At 35.0% G+C, this 22,037-nt stretch overlaps 1 protein-coding gene across 3 annotated transcripts in view; it reads right to left on the bottom strand.

Annotated features, from left to right (window-relative positions):
* The window catches only part of GBE1 (1,4-alpha-glucan branching enzyme 1), a 151,127-nt gene that overhangs the window by 30,633 nt on the left and 98,457 nt on the right, over positions 1–22,037 (bottom strand). For all 3 annotated transcript variants that reach the window (XM_052703678.1, XM_052703685.1, XM_052703694.1), the window contains exon 13: positions 500–684. In XM_052703678.1, coding sequence (XP_052559638.1) covers positions 500–684 — 185 coding nt within the window. The remainder of the gene's footprint in view (positions 1–499; positions 685–22,037) is intronic.

The following is a 22,037-nucleotide window of genomic DNA, read 5'->3' as shown; positions in this document are numbered from 1 at the left end:
CTAAGAAATTATAATTCAGTTGCTTTAGTAAGTACAGTGCAATATTTAGGAAAAAAAAGGCAAATACAAAAGTGACAAGTTGAAGACTAGGAAAATACACCTTGCATTACAGCTGATCAAAAATGTTTCCTCAGAAATAATTACATATGTAAAAGTAACTTGTCAGAGCAATTTACCCTTTCCCAAAGCAATCCTTTGATTGGATTAAGCACAATTTCATAGTCTGCTTTATCCAATCTGCAGTTACTTAAAAAAAAATAGCAAAAATAATACAAAAAGAGCTTATTATGAAGCTAGAAGGAGACCGTTCCATATTTCCGTTATTTGTGGAAGATATTTCAGAGACAAGTTTTGACAACTTGAAATATATAGAGAGACATTACACAGCGCATAATAAAGTGCTGTTTAAAATCTCTGCATGCAAATTTTGTATTGTTGTTATTCTGAACACGTACACAACTGGTGACTAAAAACTTATCATTTACTATATACAGCTTACCGGAGGAGATGCAAGCCAGCCAAATTTTTCTTCCAATTTATTCATATCTCTGTCAAACTGATTTAGGAATTTATAGCGAAGAAGATGATCATCAGTAAGATTGAACTGTCTTCTGGCATAGTGAAAGCTCTCATTATTCCCTTTTCTGGGGAAGTCAAGCCATTCTGGATGCCCAAATTCATTACCTGTATTTAAAAATATCAAGGAGCTGTGAAATCATGTGATAATAATAAAATCTTAGAAATAAAATAAATTAAAAGGTATTTCCTTTCTATAAGTTTTAAATTTCAAAGAATTCATACATGAATTGGTCCTTTTATTATTAAAATCATTTTTAGAACACTCATGCTTGTAACAGGTTTGTTTGGACAATAAAATTAGCAGAGCAAAATATCCATGAAGCCGAAGGGAAATCTGAATTCATGGATGCATTTTAACCTCAGCGCTATCATACCATGATCATTTCTCATTGCAATTCCTTAAAATAAGGGCAACAGGACTTCAGTCAGCCAGGATACAAGCTTCACAGTTGCTATAAAACTATCACCACAGTAAGTCCATCACCTAAGAGAACTTAACAGAAATCAGCACTGTCAGTTTCCATAACCACAGAGGCAGAACTTTCCCCCCAAAAATGCCATAAGACGGGGACCCACTTTGACCATCCTTCTGATTCTTTTTTAACGGTGGCCATGAATACTGTCATCATTGTTTCCAGTAGTATAAAAATAACGATTAGAAAAAGTGACCGGAATCACTGTTCTTCACTTCCCAGGAAAATTCAGAAAGATATCCTCATTTAAGGAGTAAGCTAGATTGTACAGAAAAAGCACAGTGCTTTAAAATGAAAAATTCAGTCTTTTATATAGAAAACAAGTGACTTAATGGGCATGACACTTCAGTGATATAACATAACACCTTGAGTGAGTCCCTCTGCAAGTGGAGCTCCCTTCCTACTCATTATACTTTGTTTCACACACACACAAGACCCCTCTAAGGATTGGAGTGATGCATGTTTCAATTCTGAATTCACCTACACATAGTGGTTTAGGTCCCACTGACTATGGAAATGTAGCAATCTTGTTTTTCACTAGTGCTAATGCTTTGTAAGTTTACCAGTCTCATCACAATTACCTGGCCGACACAACAACCCTTTAAGGAATGAAATTGGCTTATTCAGACTTAGCTGAAACTCTATGTTAAAAAACAAGAAAAAGCTTCACTTATATAGAATCTCCAAAGCAAATCTCAGCTGACAAAGCCAAAGAATCATGTCAACAGTTCAAATGGAATATAGTATATCAAATGTCATTTACATATGCAAACTTTTTTTTTTGTTTTGTTTATATCCCATAATTATTACGCTTTGATGCGAATCCAGAAGAACTTAAATGTTTCTAACTCAGGCTATAAACTACTGCCTTGTATACTCCCAGCCAGTTCTGATTACTCATTTTACACAAGATTAGATGGCATTCAGTATTTTGAAAATTAGACACATTTCAATGTCTACAACAGCTGGTTCACCACAAACTTTTTATGGAGAGTACAGAGAATACCTACTCACTCCAAAACACAGGCAACCAGTGGTACATGGGAATACATGGAATACGCACAAATACATGGAAATATGTAAAGTAACACAATCAGACGTAAAAGGTTTACTATTAAGAAAAATTCTAATCTTTCTACAAGGAACAACTCAACTTCTGGTAATAAACTGCAGTTTTGTGGGCAGATGAAGGACAGGGATGCTGAGGGAAGATGTGCACTGTTTCCTGGATGGATACTCTGCACGTGTAGCCACCATCTGCTGTCTCATACAGCCTGTGCTGCCTGGGAGGCTCTGAGGATGTGGTCAAGAGTGACAACTATGAATTTAGATTTTCAAAATCATTTTTGTCTATTTCCACACTTCATGGGAATAAAGAAGCAAACAACAAACAAAAGAGAGAGGCTGCATATATATTTAGGAGAATTCTCTGCACTGGTACTTGTTTTGTAAGCAAGCTGACAAGTTGTAAATTAAATTTCCCATTCAAAAGCTAAGTCATTAAATTTCATATTCAGCTCAGAACCAGAGACAAATATAAAAGAATCAGAATCACAGCAGGACTCTCAAAATGATGTTGGAATAATGCTGGACTGAGCTCTTAAGCAGTGATAACAGTAAGGTACAAAAATGGAAAAAACATATTGCTGCAAAACAGTTTACCATACCATAGCTGAATATTCTCTTAAGAGCTGGACAAGGCATTACCTTCATTCATGATCTATGCACTCCTGAAAAGATAGACTACTAAGATAGCTTAGTTAGTGAAAAACATCAGAAAGTCAGAGATGATATGTTCTTGAAAAGATAGCCAGGGAAATCACAACTTTTCATTCAAGGAAAACACACAAATGGGGACATAAGCAATGGAAGACAGAGAAGATAGACTGAACCAGCAAATTATTTTAACGGAGTATTTCACCAGAAGAGTATCTCTTTACGTTTAGACCACACAGCAACTCCCCTGTCTCCATCTCCTTTCCTTGTTTACCCACCACAGTAGAAAGTGTTGTTTGAATGCTGTCTGTGCGTTTATGTTGATAAGAAAAAAAAAAAAAAAAAAAAGGCAAAATGAAAAAGTTAATAATGGTCAATAAGAAATAAGAAATTTAACACAGAATGATAGAATCATGAAGATTGAAAAAGACCTCCAAGCACACAGTCCCCATCATACCCACTAATGATGTCCCTTAGTTCAATATGCGCACATTTCTTGAACCTCTCCAGAGACGGTGACTCCAAAATCTCCTGGGCAGTCTGTGCCAGTGTCTCACCCTTCTTTCTCAGAAGAAATTTTCTCTAGTATCCAACTTGAACATCCTCTGGTGCAACTTGAGGCCATTCCCTCTTGTCCTATCACCTGCAAGAAGAGGCTGACCCCCACCCCTAAACAACCTCCTTTCAGGTCATTGTAGAGATCAATAAGGTCTCCCCTGAGTCACCTCTTCTCCAGACTAAAATCTCAGTTCTCTGAGCTGCTTCATATAAGACTTGTGCTCCAGGTCCCTCACCAGCTTTGTTGCCTATCTCTGGACATGCTCCAGGGCTTTAACGTCTTTGTTCTAGCAAGAAGCCCAAAACTGAACACAGTACTCAAGACGCAGTCTCACAGGTGCTGAATACACAATGTAGCAACTCAATAACAAGAACACATTACTAACATTAATGATGCCAGTGGGCCTTCTAGTAAACTTAAATATGTTTTTGCAACTTGAAAAGCATTAATGCTACACAGCCCTTAAGAAGAAACACACATCTTGTATTACTTTTTTCAATCTTTCCAATTGCTTTTCGTCCTATTTTAACTCTACAGCAAATGAAGGGAGGAGCTAGAAAATGTAAAGTAGAGGGAAACTGACTGATGCTTACTTCTAGCCAAAGGTACCAGTGAAGTACATGCTTCATCCTCTCCTGTGTTCCATTTCTCCTCTCTGATGAGAATCAGAAGCATTCACTTCTTAATAACTGTGAAAACCTCCAAGCGAAGAAGTACTATTGGGATTTCTTTTCCTGTAATTAATTTGCTGTTTGATGTAAAGGTCCAAAGGACAGATTAACAAGAAGCCAGATGCTATAAATGATGCAAATCTAGACAATGGAACTAATGTGGGGGAGGCTGAGAACAAGGCTGAAATTAACTGGGTTTTTGATTAGAGAAACAAAACAAAGACAAATCATTGAAGTGCAATGCATACTAATTTTATTTAGGAATTAATTCAAGTTTGCTATTCCCTACATATTGTGCAACTTCACTGTGTACAAGATTTCAAGATCATAGTTCCAACAAAGGAATTAACACTACCACTATAATGAAAATTTACATCTCACTTGTTCATTAGGGTAGAAATATATCTACAACGCAAAGTACTTATGATGATGATGATTACTCTGTAGCTGAGCCCCACAGGTCATTAAAGTTTTCTTTATCTCCCCTCTTAAGACATCTTTACTAGTTTATTCCTCTCAAAGAATAAGGCTAAACAAAAGTGAGGGCATATTTAAAAGATGAAGGCAGTGCTAAGAGATGTCTGGTATTTTTGTTTGCTTTTGTTTGTTGTTGTTTTTTAATGAATTATGACATTAAATCTTTAAAAGGAGTTTAAGCAAGTAGTCTACTTGATACATCAAAAGTTAGAAGCGTTAGTGGGTGTATAAAGTTGAAGAAGTATAAAAATGATCTAAAATACTGTAAAAAGATCCTACTTAAAGCATATGAGCAAGAGATCAGACACACTGAGACAGATACTCAGCTGCTCTACCTTACTACATTTCTATCAAACTAAGTGGTAGTTTAAACAAGCCAGGTATTCAGCTCATTTGTGAGTTACAACTAATTTGAATTTAAGATCACTACCTTCGTAAACATTGATCACAGTATAGCAATTTGCAGAATACAGAGACAGTGTAAATCAGACCTAGATAGACCTGTTTCAAAAATAAACATTTCAAACAATTAATTCTCATTTTCCCTAAATGTGGAGCCCTTGGATATTATGCAGTTCTAACCCTTTGTACTTAATCATTGCTGCACTTAATCTTCTTCCGCCCCTTACGTAACTCAACAACATTCTTATTACCTGAACCTGAATGCAAGAAACTCTGTCTTTCCTTCAAAATACAAGAGAATGAGTTTCATTCATTACAAGTCATTTAACCTTGTCAATCAAATGAAAATATAATAAATTCCAATTTGGCTGCTGTTGAAACAGGTGGGCTAGGCAACTTGAAGACTTTTATATTTTCCAATTTTTCAGTAGCCTTCAATTCGTCCAGTAAAGACTAACGGAAGTTCAATCAAAAGTTACTGTACAGTTCTTGCCCAAAACACAACCTAGAGGAAACTAAAATATAACTTAGAGGAAATATAAAGATTAAGTTGGTGGCAATAAGAGATGTAAAACAAATTCTGTGAAAGAAGCATTTTCCACCTTCTGAAAATATCAGATATTGTACTTCAAATCTATGAAGAGACAAAGATAAGTGTTGTATTTGTTTTGAAACTTAGATCTTCCATACCCAAAGGGATTCTCTAAACCTCTAATTGGACAGTTCTTTCTTCCCACTTACCATCATCTCCACGAGAATTTTCTCGTACGTGCAATGCCACTTGTAAATATTTTTTTGAAACATATTTTTGAAGGCTCTGAATTGGTATTTCTATTCCTCGTTAAAAAAAAAAAAAAAAAATCAAACAAACAAACAAAAAACCCCAACAACTTATGAAAAAATTGCCATCTACCCTTGGCATAAGAAAAAATATGCAAATTTGATGGAAGCTAAAATTTGTTTGAAAATATTTCAGTTGAACATTTTCAGCTCCATTACAGTGATTTGGATTAACCTACTTACTACTGTGTAAGTTTAATAAATATTTTTTGTGTAGGATCAAAAAGTCTTTCACTGAGTCTGCACAAACAGTTTAATCCACTAGGACTGATTTTCAGGTAGCATAAGGGGATTCAAGTATCTTTTCCTTATAAATACTGTGATACTACTTTTCTATCAGCATTACTGTAATAAAAGAGATTTATTTTGTTGTTTTAACCACAGGTTTTTTTTTAGTCGTTGTGACTAAATTTGTGAATGTTTACATTCATTGTGCATGTTTACATAGATATTCTCCATAAAATTATCCAGTCCTCTGAACACCAAGGACAGGAGCATTTGTGATATAATATTGGCCTGATATCATGTGTAGGCCAATCTCCAAAACATCAGGTCACAAGCATACAGTGAGGAGGCTCGTGGTCCTGCAGTCAAAGTTATGGAGACCAGTTTCCTTTGCTATGTGGTAACCAATCTACTTCTGATATATAACATGGCAGATATACATAGACTTATGATCATACCTGTGATAACAATTCTGCTTTTAACAGAAGTGAAGGCAAGACAGTAAATAAGAACAGGGACATCATACTTGACATCAGAACAAAAGCCTGAGAGTATTAAACAGACTTGAGAAAATAATTAATAACTTATATTGCTGAAAGAATTAGGGAAGAATTAGAAATTAATTATGAATGAAATTACAACTACGATGCGGGAATGGTAAATATCTGTAGAAGATCTATTAAAAAAAAATAAGATTTTTGATTCTATAAATTACACTAAGTATACCATGATGTGCAAGACATCATAACAGATTTGAAATACTAAGTTGAATGTATCTAAGAAAATGATGAAGTACAGAAAGGGCTTATAAGAAGTACAGCATTCTAGACAAGATTAACTTTTGATAATGTCTTAAGAAGTACAATAAGTTAAATCTAATTCTACAATATATCACAGAAAAGCACAATTTCATTTAATCAGAAACTAAAACGGGTTTGCAGAGAAAAAAAATAATAGCAAACTAGACTTTTTTTTTTTTTTTTTGAGTGTCATTTGCTTCTTTTGCTAAGCATGGATACTGCACTTGCTAGCATCAAGCCTGGCAACACAAAGCATTATTGTGCTTGTGCAGTAGTACTCAGAAGATGTTTCCTGGCTATTCCCAAAGTCAGATGCGCGTGTGGCAATTCAGGCTGACTGAAAAACAGCATGAAGGGAGACGATAAAAGGTAACAGACATTTATTCCTGTTGCAGACTATAATAATACAAGATTAAAATATTTTTTCACCTATATAGTGAGTGATCTATACTGATCTCGTTTTGTTACTAAACCTTTGCTGCACTGTATGATTGTGCACACACATGTACACATCAGTTATGACGTTTTCTGTTGGGATCCTTGACTCCAGCTGGAAAACGCAGTCATCGCTGATTTGCTGTATGTGGATCAGCTGAAAAAGGCTCAAGACAGAGAATAAAGGAAGGGTCACAGCTTGTATTATAGGAACAAAAGAATGCATCTCCTCTGAAACAAGCGTTTCTCTACTGTGCCAAAGCCATAGGAAAGTACTCAGTCCATAAAATGATAACCCTAGATCACACCAGAGATACAGTACTCTACCAGAAGCAGCTGACATGAGTCAGGCCAGGTACTCGAGGATTCTTTTTGTAATGGAAATTCTAAGGAATTCCTAGTATGTCTGACTTGCTGCTTCAAAACATCTTTCAGGTTAACTATACGTTTTTTTTGTTCTTACACCAGTATAGCATACACATTTCTACTGTACTAAATAAAAGTTTCTGTTATAACTTCATTTCCTACTTTCATAGACTCATTCTTTTCTTCAGTACTTCTCAATCTCAATTTTTATCACAGCCAACAGTTTGAATGCATAGTTTCAACACGAATATGTGGGTCTGGAATGCCATATCTAGGTAATATACAAGCAAATCCAACTGAATTATAAAAAAATGCTCAGTCATTATGAAACAGTTTTGTGCTGGAGAATATCAACTCTGACAAAATCTTAACTAGGGCAAATACTCTCCATGCTTTTCTTTGAGGCTAATAAAAATAAATAAATACTGGGTCATAGAGAAAGCGCTTCTGTATTCTGTCAGTTTGAGAACAAAACTAGGGTGTCAACTCTGTTATAAGTGTTATTGTTCTCCTTCCTTCCTTTATCAACCTTTGGCTGGTTTAATTAAAAGTAAAAAAAAATTCAAAAATTGTGAAAATTGTCTTCTGTTCTTACTTCCTATGGATTATTAATGTGAATTTTCAAGTTGGAAAGAATAAAGTACAAGATTAAAAAAATATATATTATAAGCCTATGAAAACTACATAGATAAACATACTACCTATGACATGTACCAAAGCTTCTGGCAATCAAAGCTTCTTCTGTGTGGAAGAAATGGTTGCCAGTTGATGCTTGACTAAACATGAGCCAACAGTGTGCCCAGGGAGCCAAGGTCAATGGCACCCTGGCTTGTATCAGAAGCAGCGTTGCCAGTGTGAGTAGGAAAGTTATTGTTTTTCTGTACTCAGCACTGGTGAGGCTGCATGTTGACTACTGTGTTCAGTTTGGGGCTCGTTGCTAGAACAAAGACACTGAAACTCTGGAGCATGTCCAGAGAAGGGCAACAAAGCTGGTGAGGGGTCTGGAGCACAAGTCTTACAGGAAGCAGCTCAGGGAACTGAGATTGTTTAGCCTGTAGGAGACTGAGAGGACACCTTACTGGTCTCTACAATGACCTGAAAGAAGGTTGTATAGAGGTGGGGGTCACTCTTCTGCTGCATAACTAGCAATAGGACTGGCCTCATGCTGCACCAGGGGAGATTCAGGTTGGATGTTAGGAAAAACTTATTCTACAAAAGAGTGGTCAGGCACTGAAATAGGCTGCCTAGCGAGATGGTTGAGTAACAGTTCCTGGAGGGGTTCAGGAAACATTTGGATATGGTACTAAGGGACATGGCTTAGTGGGGAAATACTGGTGGTAGGCAGACGGTTGGACTGGGTGATCTTGAATGTCTTTTTCAACCTTGGTGATTCTCTGATTCTATGAAAACCATACACATTACTCAGCAGGAAAACATTAGCTTTATAAGCTATCTTAATCAGTCTAAAAATTTTATTATTGTGTGTATATATATATATATACACAGACACACAGTAATAATAATATATAGTATAAACACATACAAATCATATACTTATTATATTATATATATATATATATAATTATATACATATACTTATTTAAAGATAATTTACTGGTTGCTGACCTTTTCTCCTCCAAAACAGATACATTTGCAGTATATGTCACTTACAATAAATGTCTTCTTGTCAAAGCAAACAGATCTACTTCATCATTCTCTCAGTCATTAAGGCAAAATGCCACAGGTTAATACAAATAAATCACTCAGAAAAGCAAATATACTGATATCAGAGACTTTGTTTAAATAGTAATCTATGAAGCCTCTTGAATTTATATTTCATAGAAGTGGACAAATGGTTACCAAATCAGTGCTCTTGCAAGATACTGTACTATGTTTACACTATTGTTAAAAGTTTGGTACTCTCATTTTTTTCCTATTTTATATGCTGACCATTTTACATTGCATTAGACTACTGTTTGGTAGACAGGTTGCCAAGCCTAGACAAATACAGTTAACCTGTACCTGTATGCAGATGCTATGGAATTTAGCAGAGGGCCTCCTTTTTTGAAATACGCTACAATTTGCACTATTTAGCTTTTTTTTTTTTTTTTTTCTTTCCTCCTTATGTTGGATATCACAGTACTTTCAAAGTTCATGATGACAAATACCCTGAAAGATTCTCTTAAAATTGTATGCATTGTTATCTATTCCTTACGCAGTCTACTTGGCAAATGAGAGATCAACAGAAATCCCATTAAAAGACATTTTTCACAACCAGTAATGCCACATTCTTTTCAAGCTGGAAAAATAAATGTTTTGAAATCTCAGTAGAATTCAGGATTAAATTACTGCTGTAAAGCCAAGGAAATAAACCATCATCCCAGACTTCTATGAAATATATTTTACTTGATTTCTATTAGATTTATATGCCACAACAATGATACAGTTGACACCCTGGTTCCCACGTGTATTTCCCATGGTTATATCTGGCTTATCTAAGGAAGTCTTTCAGGGAATATGACTGTAGTAGAGAATGGCTGTAGTAGAGGAACTGCAGGATTACATTAAGATCTTTGTGCATGACATAAATCTGCATGACATGGAGTAGAAACACTTGAGTTCTTGGGGTATCAATGCTCAGGATCATGCCCCTATTGACAGAAGCTGGGCAGAGACACATTTTGGCTACTTCCAAACAAGTAAAACTCACTGTTTTTATGCTCCTTTCTTTCATTATACTCCCCAATCCTTTTGCTGTTGTTCATGATAAAGCACAGTATAGCTAGTAAAGCATACTAGTATAGTTAATAAAACATTCATAGAAAGAGAAAGGGTCCCATTCTTGTATACTGCCTAGGCATTCCTAGCTTCCCAGCTAAGAGCTTACTTTTTTAAAACAAGCACAAGTAATCCTTAACTCCCTTATTAGGACAGAGACGCATTTGCACAGAATCAAACACACTGAGAGTGCTCACACCTATGCTGCTAAGCTTACTTTATACTGTGTATCTTATGAGTTTTGTAATTTCCCTAAGGCATTTTAACATTAAAAATAGTGACTGTTAACCTGACTCATTCAAACATAGCTATAAGTTTGCTTTGCAAGAAATGAGAGGTAATGTCTCAAATACATTTCTTTGAGTTTTATTATTGCATAAATGTTCACACTGCTTTATAGCAGCATTGTCTGTTTTTGCATTCTGCACTCAACAGGGATATTCAAGTCTGTAGTAAGGATGACAATCCCAGGTGCAGATTAGAAATATGTTCTTTTACAGTTGTGCATAGATATTCAAAAGTAAACAGTCTGTGACAATGTGGAAGATGTGTATGAGTTTGACATTACCAGTAAGTATATTCATGTGTATTATAAAATCACAGAATCATTGGAAAAAAAAAAAAGTTGGAAAAGATCACTAAGATCATCTGGTCCAACCATCAACACATCTCAACTCATTCTACCCAGAAGCACCAACTCTTTATATCTGTATCTGGGAAGGCAGGACAATGCTGAAGCTTGCCTACATAGAAGAACAGCTCGGTGTAGGCAAGAGCAAACAGAGCATGAAACTGTACAGTATGATTTACATTCATCTCCAACAGAGGTGAAGTGCAGTGCGTTCGCAGTTAGTAGAACTATATTTAAATAGGAAAGTATTTCTCTAGAATAAACATTACATTTACTTATCTGCAGTGTTTCATCAAAAGAGTATTCAATCAAATATTATTAATGCCACTAATAATATTTGGTTCTCAGGAGCAGACAAATGTTTCTCCTTAAATGCTTTAGTGAACGGAACTCAGGAGCTTTGTTAGTTCATAGTACTGACCAAAAAAAGAAGACCATGAGAAGTTATCTAGCTCAGATTTTACTAATATTCTCTTAAAAAATTCTAATTCTAATTCTAAATTCATGAATGTTTGTATTTCAGCATGCCTTGCACTGTGTAGAATAATAAACATTAGACATAAAACTTACTCCAAGAACACATACTGCATTTAACTAACAATGCAAACTATGTGTGTTGCTGCAACAATGCAACAGTTTTCATTTTGCTGTTTCCTATTAGTAGCATCTTGACAAAACAACAGATCGACATGGAAACTGTAACATTTCCACTACACTGCATGCCTACTCAATGATACATCTTCTCATACTACAGTGTTGTTAAAACAACAACAAAATCTGAAAAAGAAGAGAAAAACAAACAAACAAACAAACAAAAAAACACTGAAAACAATCCCCTGCAAAACAAAACTTGATGAAAAGGAGCTTTCTTCAAACAGAAAATGTCAACAAAGAAGTTCTAGCTAATTTTTTAAGTGTGACATACTGCTATCTATTGGTGAATACCACAACTAACAGGTCAACGGATTATAAAGGTGAATCAAAGACAAGTAACAGGAAAAGTTCACAGAAAAATGGCAGATTTTTTTTTGCCATAATACATTAAATAAATGGAAAAGTTCTTACTGGCTCCAGTTAGTTCAGAATGTCATCCTCTAATTTTGAGATAACAGATAAAGGATTAAGCTAGTGAAATTAAGTGAAAACTAAAGAAAAAGACTACTTGAATAGTATTCGATGAAAGAAAAAGCTAAAGTTTTTCACATGAAGTAAGTCAACAATGAAAGTTTAAATTGTTCAGTAACATTCAGCTCTTGAAACAGAAGCAAATGCAGTTAAAATTAGGTAAAATTAGGTGCGTGGTGCATTTCAGCAGTGGTGACAGCTATGTGAAAGACAAGCCATGTTTTAGACAGCCATGCACAATGTTCACACCATTAAATGGAGTGTTTCAATCACCTTATCTACACAACTTGGCTCACAGTGCTGATGATGTAGAAAAATACCACTTTGTAGCTGAGACTGTGCTTTAGAAAACAGTGTTATTGTGTTCTTTGTATCTGTTGCAGTTTCCATGGAAATAAATAGGAATAATAAATAGGTTTCAGAGTAACCTTACATATATTTTACAAAATAAAAATGGAATAAACAAAAAAGTTGTGCAGAACTCCTATACAAAGAACGGAAAGTAAATCTGATGTACTGTCAGCACATCTTGTCAAGGCAAGCTGATTGGCATATGAATTTTCTGTGCTTAAATAGCCTAGGCTTTAAAATCCAGCTGAATTCTAATGAATTTGTAGTTAATTCATCTGCTGTGAGTGACTGCAAACCACCACATAATTAGGTCTGTACGTAGTTTAGGCCTGAAGTAAGTTAGAAAATTCACTGCCTTCTCTGACTACTAGGACTAGGGGAGAAGAAAGCTTCTATCATACAAAAAAAATCTTTGTCACAGAATTTCACAACATTGAAGATTGAAGTGTAAAAAAAAAAAAAAAAAAAAAAAAAAAAGCACAGTAAAATGATTCTCAACTCAGTCACATATGTCACATTCACTATGAAACTCTTTACATTAATGTTCTTGCAAGTTCCTAACTCAGCAATTAAACAAGATGGGTGCATATGTCAAAGAAGTTTTTGAACATAATCACATCTTCCAATTATATACCCTTTCGAAAAAATGATCTGAATATACAATGTCTGTTTTTTACAAAGTTTTCATTAGAGTCTTTTAATTAACTGTTACAGAGTTTGACAACACCATTCCATGTAGTGCTTGGCTAGCACATCCAAGCTCATTGTTTAAAAGAAACACAAATTATTTGACCCAATGTTACGTATTAACAATGATTCAGAATATAGAAAGCCTTCAAAAATGAGAAGAGTTGCAAACATTTTCAAGTCAGGTTTCTTTTACACAATTCTCTCAAAAATAGACTTGTCTCAGTGAGCTGATAAAAAAGTGTAGTCTTGGCATAATTCAGCATTCCTACTGTTCAGCACAGCATAATTTCTTTCTACAACTACTTCAATTCCACTACTTCGCAGGAAGAGATTTGAATTTTTATTGTATTTCTTCTTCTTGGCAAAATAATGTAGAAGGTTGATGTTAAATAATAACGGACTGAAGATTTCAGGTTAGATCACTTTTTTTTTTTTTTTTTCTTAAATATACACAGTAGATGAAAATAGATACCAGCCACTGACAATGAAAAAGAATAAAAGAAGTTTGGTCAACTATTCTCTTTGCTTCAAGGCTACTGCTGCTCTATAAATGAAATATTAGCCATCTGTAAAATCCAAGCATGCTGCAGAAAAATACAAATGATGATGCAAAAATGATACTTTGAGAATTGTAACTTTTACTAACAGTTTAGAACAATTCTGAGGTAACATTGATTTAATCAAGATACTTTCCTGTACAGTTATCAAAGTAAATGTAGTACATAAAATTAATGAAAATAATTATATGCACAGAAGACTCCTGAGTGTGGGCAAACACTTCATCCTGCCATTCGCAAACGCTCATACTACAGACTTTTTGGAGAGAAATACAGAGTGAGCTGTAGAAGGGTCTAAATACATGCTTGACTTTAAAAATTGATGACTACTTTGTGCCACTGAAGTCATTTAATGCAACAGCACTTTGAAGAGATAAAATGGAAAGGCAGATCAGGCCCTGCAGAAACCATACAACCACACTTACAGGAAGGACGAGACCTTGTAAAAGGCAGGAGTGACAGAAGCCCTTACTGAGCCCAAAATCAGCTGAAATTGGCCTATTCTACAGCTCACACAGATTGAGAGGCAAAAACTCTGATGAAGTTCTGAGCTGACAGACACTGCGTTATACAGATTCATGGTATGGCTTATCAGCTGCCCCACACTACCTTGTTCTGAGATAAGGAACTCTGCATAAGCCTAGCCTCGTCCACCTGGACTGCCTGCAGTGATGGGCAGAAACTGCTTAGTCCTCAAGTGCAGCTGCTGATCCAAAGACCTCGCAGCGTGTCAGTGAAACAGTGGTGACACTGCTCTCTAATTTACAGCAGTAGTTTCACTTCAGGACCTGAATACCACAGTAACTTTGCTTAAAATATTCTCTTGGAAAAGAGAGATAAAATTTGTGTCTTAATTTCTAAAACAAACAATGATTTAATGTTTTCTAGCTCTACTTAGAGACAAAATAAACTCACGAACCTAAACATGTCATAATATTATGCATTGCTCATTTGGTATTCCCACTCAAATCACAGCAATTTCATTAAGATTTGCTGGGGTATAGAAGTAATTTTTATCTAATAATTTAGGGATAAAAGTTGAGGCAACATAGGAAGCCTTGTGAGTTTCAAATTCTCATTTGCATTAAACCAAATTAAGCATTACATTTACATTCTGATTGTTTTCCATTCTGCTTAGTAGTAAGTAAGTATATTAAAACAGAAATATAAACAGTTTAAATTCTATCATATGGAAACTACTGATTTTTCATCTCACGTGTCATTCCAATTTGAAAAGAATGCTACCTTTGAAATATACTGATATTCCAAAGTGTGAAAATTTTCTTTGGCAGAGAGTGTCCTATAGGCAGTATCTTTAGTAGTTCACAAATATTTATGCTGATATGTACATAATTAGCTTGCCTATCAAAAAAACTTTCCATCAATCCAGCTACTTTGTGCATTCTTTGCTTCTGTGTCTCCTTTCTTCCTTTCAACTTCTTCACTGTTACGTTTAGGGTGCTCTTTTATTTCTGATTTTTGCTTGTCTGAGACTCACATAAGAGATGAAAGAAGGTGACTGCTTATTCAAAAATATAATCAGGCACTTGAAATTTTTTTTGTTTTATAAGTGATGGTTACTACTTTTAGAGTATTTCCAAAGTGCTAGTATAATTGCATGGTGACAGCGCAATCTGTTCCAAGATCCTTATTCATTACAGTCAATCAAAACAAGAATGCTTAGAGGCAAAATTATATTTATGCTGATAACTTTCTTCCTTTATTTTACTACATGGGAAAGGGTATTGAAGCCTGCAAGTTTGGATTTTCAGTAAGAACAGTTGCACATTCATAGGCTGAGTCTCTGTATGTAGCCAGGCTACAAAATAGGCAAGTTTTAAATACTTAGAAGTCATATCAGGCACTTTATTGAGCTGACTGAAAAGTTGTCCTGATAGTCATAGAACAGAAAAGGTACAGTGTGAATGGAAATGTCTCGTCTGTATGTATATATTCTATGTTCTACTAATGAAGATGCATGGAAAGTCTGTATTAATTCACAAAAACCTTAGATTATTTAGTTCTGACCTCAGTAATTGGCCTGGAATTCACTGCCCCAGTTCTAACATGGCAGCAGTCTGCTCTGGGAATGGCATGCAGTGCAACAAGGATGCTACAGCAGACCATTACAAGTGTCCTGATAAATGGATAGGCTGTATTTACAACAGTAATTTAAAGATAGTCTTAACTTGTGTGTACATTTAATCAGCATCAGCACAATTGAGAAATGGGTGAAGAAACAACACAGGAAAGAAGAAAATATAGGAAAGAAGAAAAATCAATTTAGCAGGTTTAGGTATAGCCCATCAGGCAATTGTCCAGCAGGAAATAGCTTTGGAAACTAAAGTGAAAAATCACTTCTCAGAAGGAAAATAAAAGAAAAGTAGTGTAGAGAATTAGTACTGATGGTAACTTCACTACAGATAGAAAGATTTATAAAATACCATACCAGATCTATAAGATTAGAGAACAACTGTCCCGTGAGGCATTCATCATACTTTTTGTTTCCATGAAGTGAGAAAAGAAAAAAATCATTGTAATATTTGGAGAACAAACTTAAAACATGAATTGTTCTAAATTTTGCCAAACATAAGGAAGGGGAAAATTTACAGGGAATTCTGTAATTGACATATTAGATCACAACTAAACATTACCATATTTTCTTTGAAAAATTAGTTGTACCAGAAAATGTTCTTTTTTGCATAGGTAATAGCTTAAAGAAACAGATTTAAGAAACATTAGAAGAGCTGAAAGATACATTGTCTTAAATGATACTGGTACATCCCCGTTCTTTGAAATAATCAACCACAACATTTTGACTGCCTCCCGACAATGTCTTTTGATGAAGAGCTAAGAGGTACTCAGAGTGACATCAGGCAAAGCTTCTTCCGATTTTGTATTTTGTCTGCCAGTTTTCAGGTTTCAGTACAAAAAAAATGGTCAGATAACTAGGAAAGTCAAGTAATCACCTTGAATGTTTTCTGACAATTGGCTTATTACATACATAACGTTGGAAATGCATCAGCCCGTACTTTAAGAACACTACTACAAGGTATATGTATGCTTACAACAGCTGAGCTGTGTGAGTTTACAAACAGAAATAGCAGATACTTTCTATACTTCAAGATAATCGTGATGGTTATTTTATTTTTATTTTTTTGAAATGTTAAGAAAAGCTAGAAAAAAGTCTAAAAATGTTGTTCAAATGATTTAGGTAACAGGTAAATAAATAGATTTAAACTATACAGACCTGTGAGATCTAGTTTCCAAGAAACTGGGATTCACCATGAATTATCTGTTTTTATGAGGGTATGTCATAGTTCTTTATTTTCAAATTACAGCTACTTTGGTTTTGGAATTCCAGAGTTTGCTATATCCACAAGTGTTAATATTCCTCTTGTACTAGAAACACATTTAGTTTAGCCCTAAGTTTTAAGATTAGGTGAACTGGGATCCTTTCAAGACACACCTAACAAATGCTTTTAGATCTTCCTTGTGACACCAAGTTAACATACAGAAATTTACACTGATAAATGAGAATCAGAACAAATTACAGGTCTAGATTACAATATGGCTGCTTAAAACATGACAATTTAATTTTTGAAACAAATATTTCTGAACTGTGTAAAACGACTAAACTCATTTAAGTAGTCATCTCCAACATTTTTTCTTGAGCAGTTTTTTAGTAGAAAAATGTTTCTAATATGCACTCCTGCTCCAATTCCAAAGTTTTTGTACTTACTGGAATTTATTTTGTATGCATATATTCACTATTTCATTTTAAAACATTATTTCCAGAACTGTTACTTAATTTCTCCTCTCCCCTTTAGCAATGATGCATGGGAATTCAAAGTAACAAAAGTAAAACACGATACAGAGAAGAAATCATTGCAGATTACTGACAGAGAAAATTTTGATTTGGACAAATTAATATATTTCATTAAGGATTTTTAATTTTTTTTTTCTTTAATATATTTAAAGAAATGAAGTCACTGAGGTGAAAAAAAAGTCAATCTTCTGAAACAATTAGGACAGCATACTTACTGCCCAAAGTTTTATTTACCTATATCATTACTTTTGTTTCATTTCATTCTTTTACAAAGCCAAAAAATACTGGTCACGCACTTCACTACTTGTTTTCTTATTAAGATCATAATGGGAACTGAAGAGGTAAAATAATACTCCTTCATACATACAACATGGTGTTTTCTATTTCTTGTTCAAGAGTATCTGTGTCAGTATTTTCAATGTATTCACGTAAAAGAAGAAACCAAGAACAAAGGAGCTTACCAAGAGATTATAAAACTGAACTCTGGGCAGCCTAGTAGTCGGCAGTCCTGCACATAACAGGGGTGTTGAAACTAAATGATCACTATGGTCCTTTTCAACCCAGGCCAGTCTACAACTCTATGAGTGTGAACTTAAAGCAGCTATCTGTGTTGTTTTCAGATGTGTTCTTCTTTTCTTGTATTTAAGAATTCAGAGAAAAGCAACAGATATAGTCATGAATTCCTGTGTGCAGTGTCCAAATCAAACATGGAGGAAATGAAAAATTACACTGCTCTATTGTTCTATAAGTATAAATGCAACTAGTAAATATGCAAAAGGAAATTTCACAGTTGATCTGAAAAACAGCAGTGAGTTAAAAACTTGCTCAATTAAAAATGGTTTTCATCTTCTGAAGAGACTGCCTGTTTCATTATTTTTAATTGAGATCCCCTTCTGCACCATAAACAGGAACAAAGGATATCAACTAATAGCTTCTTAAATTTCTAAGGCAAGTCACAGCTAGCACTGTAACAACACCAGAGCCCTATTTATTATTTTTGAAGCCATAACAACAAATTTCACATAATGTAGAAATCTGCACAAGTCAAGTCCTTTTATGATGGAGTTACAAAGTCAGTGGACAAAGGAAGAGCGCTGACATCATCTTTCCAGACTTGTGCAGAGCATTTGACACTATCCCGTGCTACATCCTGGTAAAAAATTGGAGAAAAATGGAATTGAAGGATGGACCACATGCCGCATAAGGAATTGTATGGATTGTTGCACTCAGAAAGTTGCAGTCAACAGCTCAGTGTCAAATTGGAGACCAGTGGTGAGTGGCATTCCTCAAAAATCAGTACTGGGACTGGTGTTATGTAACATCTTTTTAAGCAGCTTGGTTAGTGGAATTAAGTGCACCCTCAGCAACTTTGCAGACAAAGTCAAGCTGTTGACATGCTAGAGGGAAGGGATGCTATCTAGAGGGACCTGGACAGGCTTCAAATGTGGGTCTATGTCAGCCTTGTGATGTTCAACAAAGCCACGTGCAAGGTCCTGCACCTGAGTTGGGGCAATCCCAAGCACAGATACAGGCTAGGTGGAGAATGGCCTGAGAACAGCTCTGAGGAGAAGGATTTGGGGTGTCAGTTGACACAAGACTCAACCTGAGCCAGTAATGTGTGCTAGCAGTTCAGAACAATTTTATTCCGGGTAGCATCAAGAAAAGCACGATCAATAGGTTGATGGAGGTTATTCTTCCCTTCTACTCTGCTCTTTTGAGACCCCACCTGGAATACTGCATCCAGTTCTGAAGCCCTCAGAACAAGGACACAAGAAGTATGTGGTCTAAGTTCGCATGATAGTTCTAATGACACAAAGCCTGCATAATTTTAAATTTCAAACTGAAGATCTCAAGACATAAGAGAGACAGTTCAGAATTTATAAAAGTTGTCTTAACATGCTTCCCACTGCAGAATTTATCACTTCTTATGAAAATTTGCATAGAAAATACTTTGCCCCTTGAAGATCAATGCAATGGTGTTAGAATTCATATTCTAGTAAATTTATGAGTAAGTGTCAGATTGATGACCTCAGAAAATTCAGACAATGAGCAGATTTTAAGCAAATAGGGATTGTGAAGAGAGCAAGTTCTTGAACTCAAAGACACAAGGTTTTATTCCAGTGTCACCACAGAAGGTGTTAGCCCAGTTTAAACTACATTGCTTTGGAAGATTTAACGATGCTACTGAGATGAGCTCATTTACAATTAGCACAAAAGCACACATTAAAATCCAAATTGGAATGCATGCTTAAAGGTCTACTATTCAGACTTTACTAATATAAAATGTCACCTGTTCAGTCACGACTCAAAATAACAATTTCTTACTGAGTAACCCATACAGTTTAGTTTTAATTGGCTATTCACTGCCCTGTACCACCCTTAAGAAACAATAATGTATTGTCAAACGGAGAGTTGCTGATGAACAGATGCTATTACAGCAGCTTACTACAGTTATTTTTATTATTTGATTGGGAAGTAAAGGAAAATGCATTTTATGTCATCTCTCTCTTCTAAAGCCAGCCTACTAAGTATAAACAAGAAGAAATTATTTGCTTTTTGGTACACTGTTTTGGGCAAAAAAAAAAAATTATTTATCACTAGACCATGAAATTCTTACACATTTTCTGGATCATTGAACACAGATATACTGCAAAAAGCAGAAATAAAACACATCTGGCTGTGGTAAAAGGCTGCTGTAGTTGTTTTCAGTGTTGAGAGATTCAGAAATAAGTAGCTTAAAAAAATCAAAGTAATATAAAACTTGACTACTAACAAATTGTCAGCATCAAAACTGTATAAAGAACTCTGAACATCAGTGAGAGAAAAGACGAACTTTAACATGATAGCACCTAGGTTTCATTTAGCACATATAGCTTCTTTCATCAGGATAGATATGGATGAGACACACAGTTCGTAACATATGCATTCTTTAATGAATGGCCACCCTTGCTGATGACTTAAATTGTTCACAAACAATGTATTTATCATTGTTTGGATTGGGCACTCTTATTCCATGCCCTGTTGTTACACATAAAATTCTTCAAATGATGGCCTTGGAGAGACTTAGCAACTCCAGTGGGTTTCTAATCAGGTAGAATATTTCTGTAGACGTATGGCATTCAGAAAATGACTGGCCTTCTATACTACACATGTAATTAGTGAAGCTGATGAACTAGAAGATAAACATTACTCCTTGTTTTTGCTTAAGTGCTATATGAAAAGCATATATTATTACACAAATTTATTGGAGATAAACTGAACGGAAGGGAAGAAAAGCAAGACCAGTTCATCCCAGAAATGCAGACATTCATTTTTGATTAAAACAGGGACCTTAATGTTGGGTTACAATCTTATCTATAGATCAAGTTAGTTACACAATAAAAATACTGTTTTCTTCCTTTTGGTTTTGTACAGCGTCTTCTAATTAAGAGCATCAGAAGTTGATCTACAATTTCCCCAAATAACTCAGGTGTAAAAATTATCTCTCTAAAACAATAACAGTTAAAGAAAAAAAAAAAAAAAAGAAAAACACTAGAAATTCATCCATCAAAACCCAACCATATATGGTAATTAAAATGTCAGTATGGACTACAAATCTGCCCCACTCATGACACCTGAATACCCGATACTTTGCAGACCTGAGTCATACATAGGAACAAAATATCAGCATTGCTCTGTTTTATGAAAGTCTTTCTCTAATTGCTTCTCTCCTAGTTTCTAACATGTTTTGAACAAGCATAGAAATGAGACTTATTTCACATAACTGTAAATGAATACAAGTATTAGCAATTTGTACTGGAAGACCTTTTGGAAGAAACTCTCAATGCAATTAACAAAGCCTATCCTATATAACTGGATAGTCCCTCCCATTCCTCAAATTTTGATATACAGCGTATTGCAGAACAACGTTGTAACTGGTCCATTACTACTAAAAAATACATATATAATTACATCTTTCTTATTTTGCATCTTACCTGATGACCTTAAAGGTCTTTTCCAACCTAAATGATTCAGTGATTCTAATTGTTACTGTCCAGACGCCAGGATATTAAAACATCTAGCAGAACTGGCAACACAGAAAGCACATTTGCCAGAAATACTAGCAGATATTAAGTAGAATGACTTCAAAATACATATCCTAATCCCCAGTCTTTTTACCAGCTGACAATTTCAAGACTGTTCATCTAAAAGAGTTGACAAAAGTGAGCTAGTTCAAGGAGAATCTGCTCTTGCAAAAGGCCATTTTTTAGGTCACAATCAAAAAAGTCACAAGGAACACTGAAACCAGAATGCAGCAGTAATAAGCACAACAAAATTACTAGTGGTTTGTTTGCAACATCCCTAAGAAAAACAAAAACAAACAAACAAAAAACCCCACACCTCTGTTTTGAAATGAATATTCTTGTTTTGGATAAAATTTATTTTTTATCCAAAGTAGTTCACAAAAATAGCATTTCAGGTTTTGCATCAGGAGACTACAGATTTTGCTTTAAACAACAGCATTCTCATTCATCCTTATTATTTCAAACTTGA

This window comes from Tympanuchus pallidicinctus, unplaced genomic scaffold (assembly GCF_026119805.1).
Source record: "Tympanuchus pallidicinctus isolate F22 unplaced genomic scaffold, pur_lepc_1.0 scaffold10, whole genome shotgun sequence".
Taxonomy (NCBI): domain Eukaryota; kingdom Metazoa; phylum Chordata; class Aves; order Galliformes; family Phasianidae; genus Tympanuchus; species Tympanuchus pallidicinctus.
This window is presented reverse-complemented; position numbering and strand designations above follow the sequence as displayed.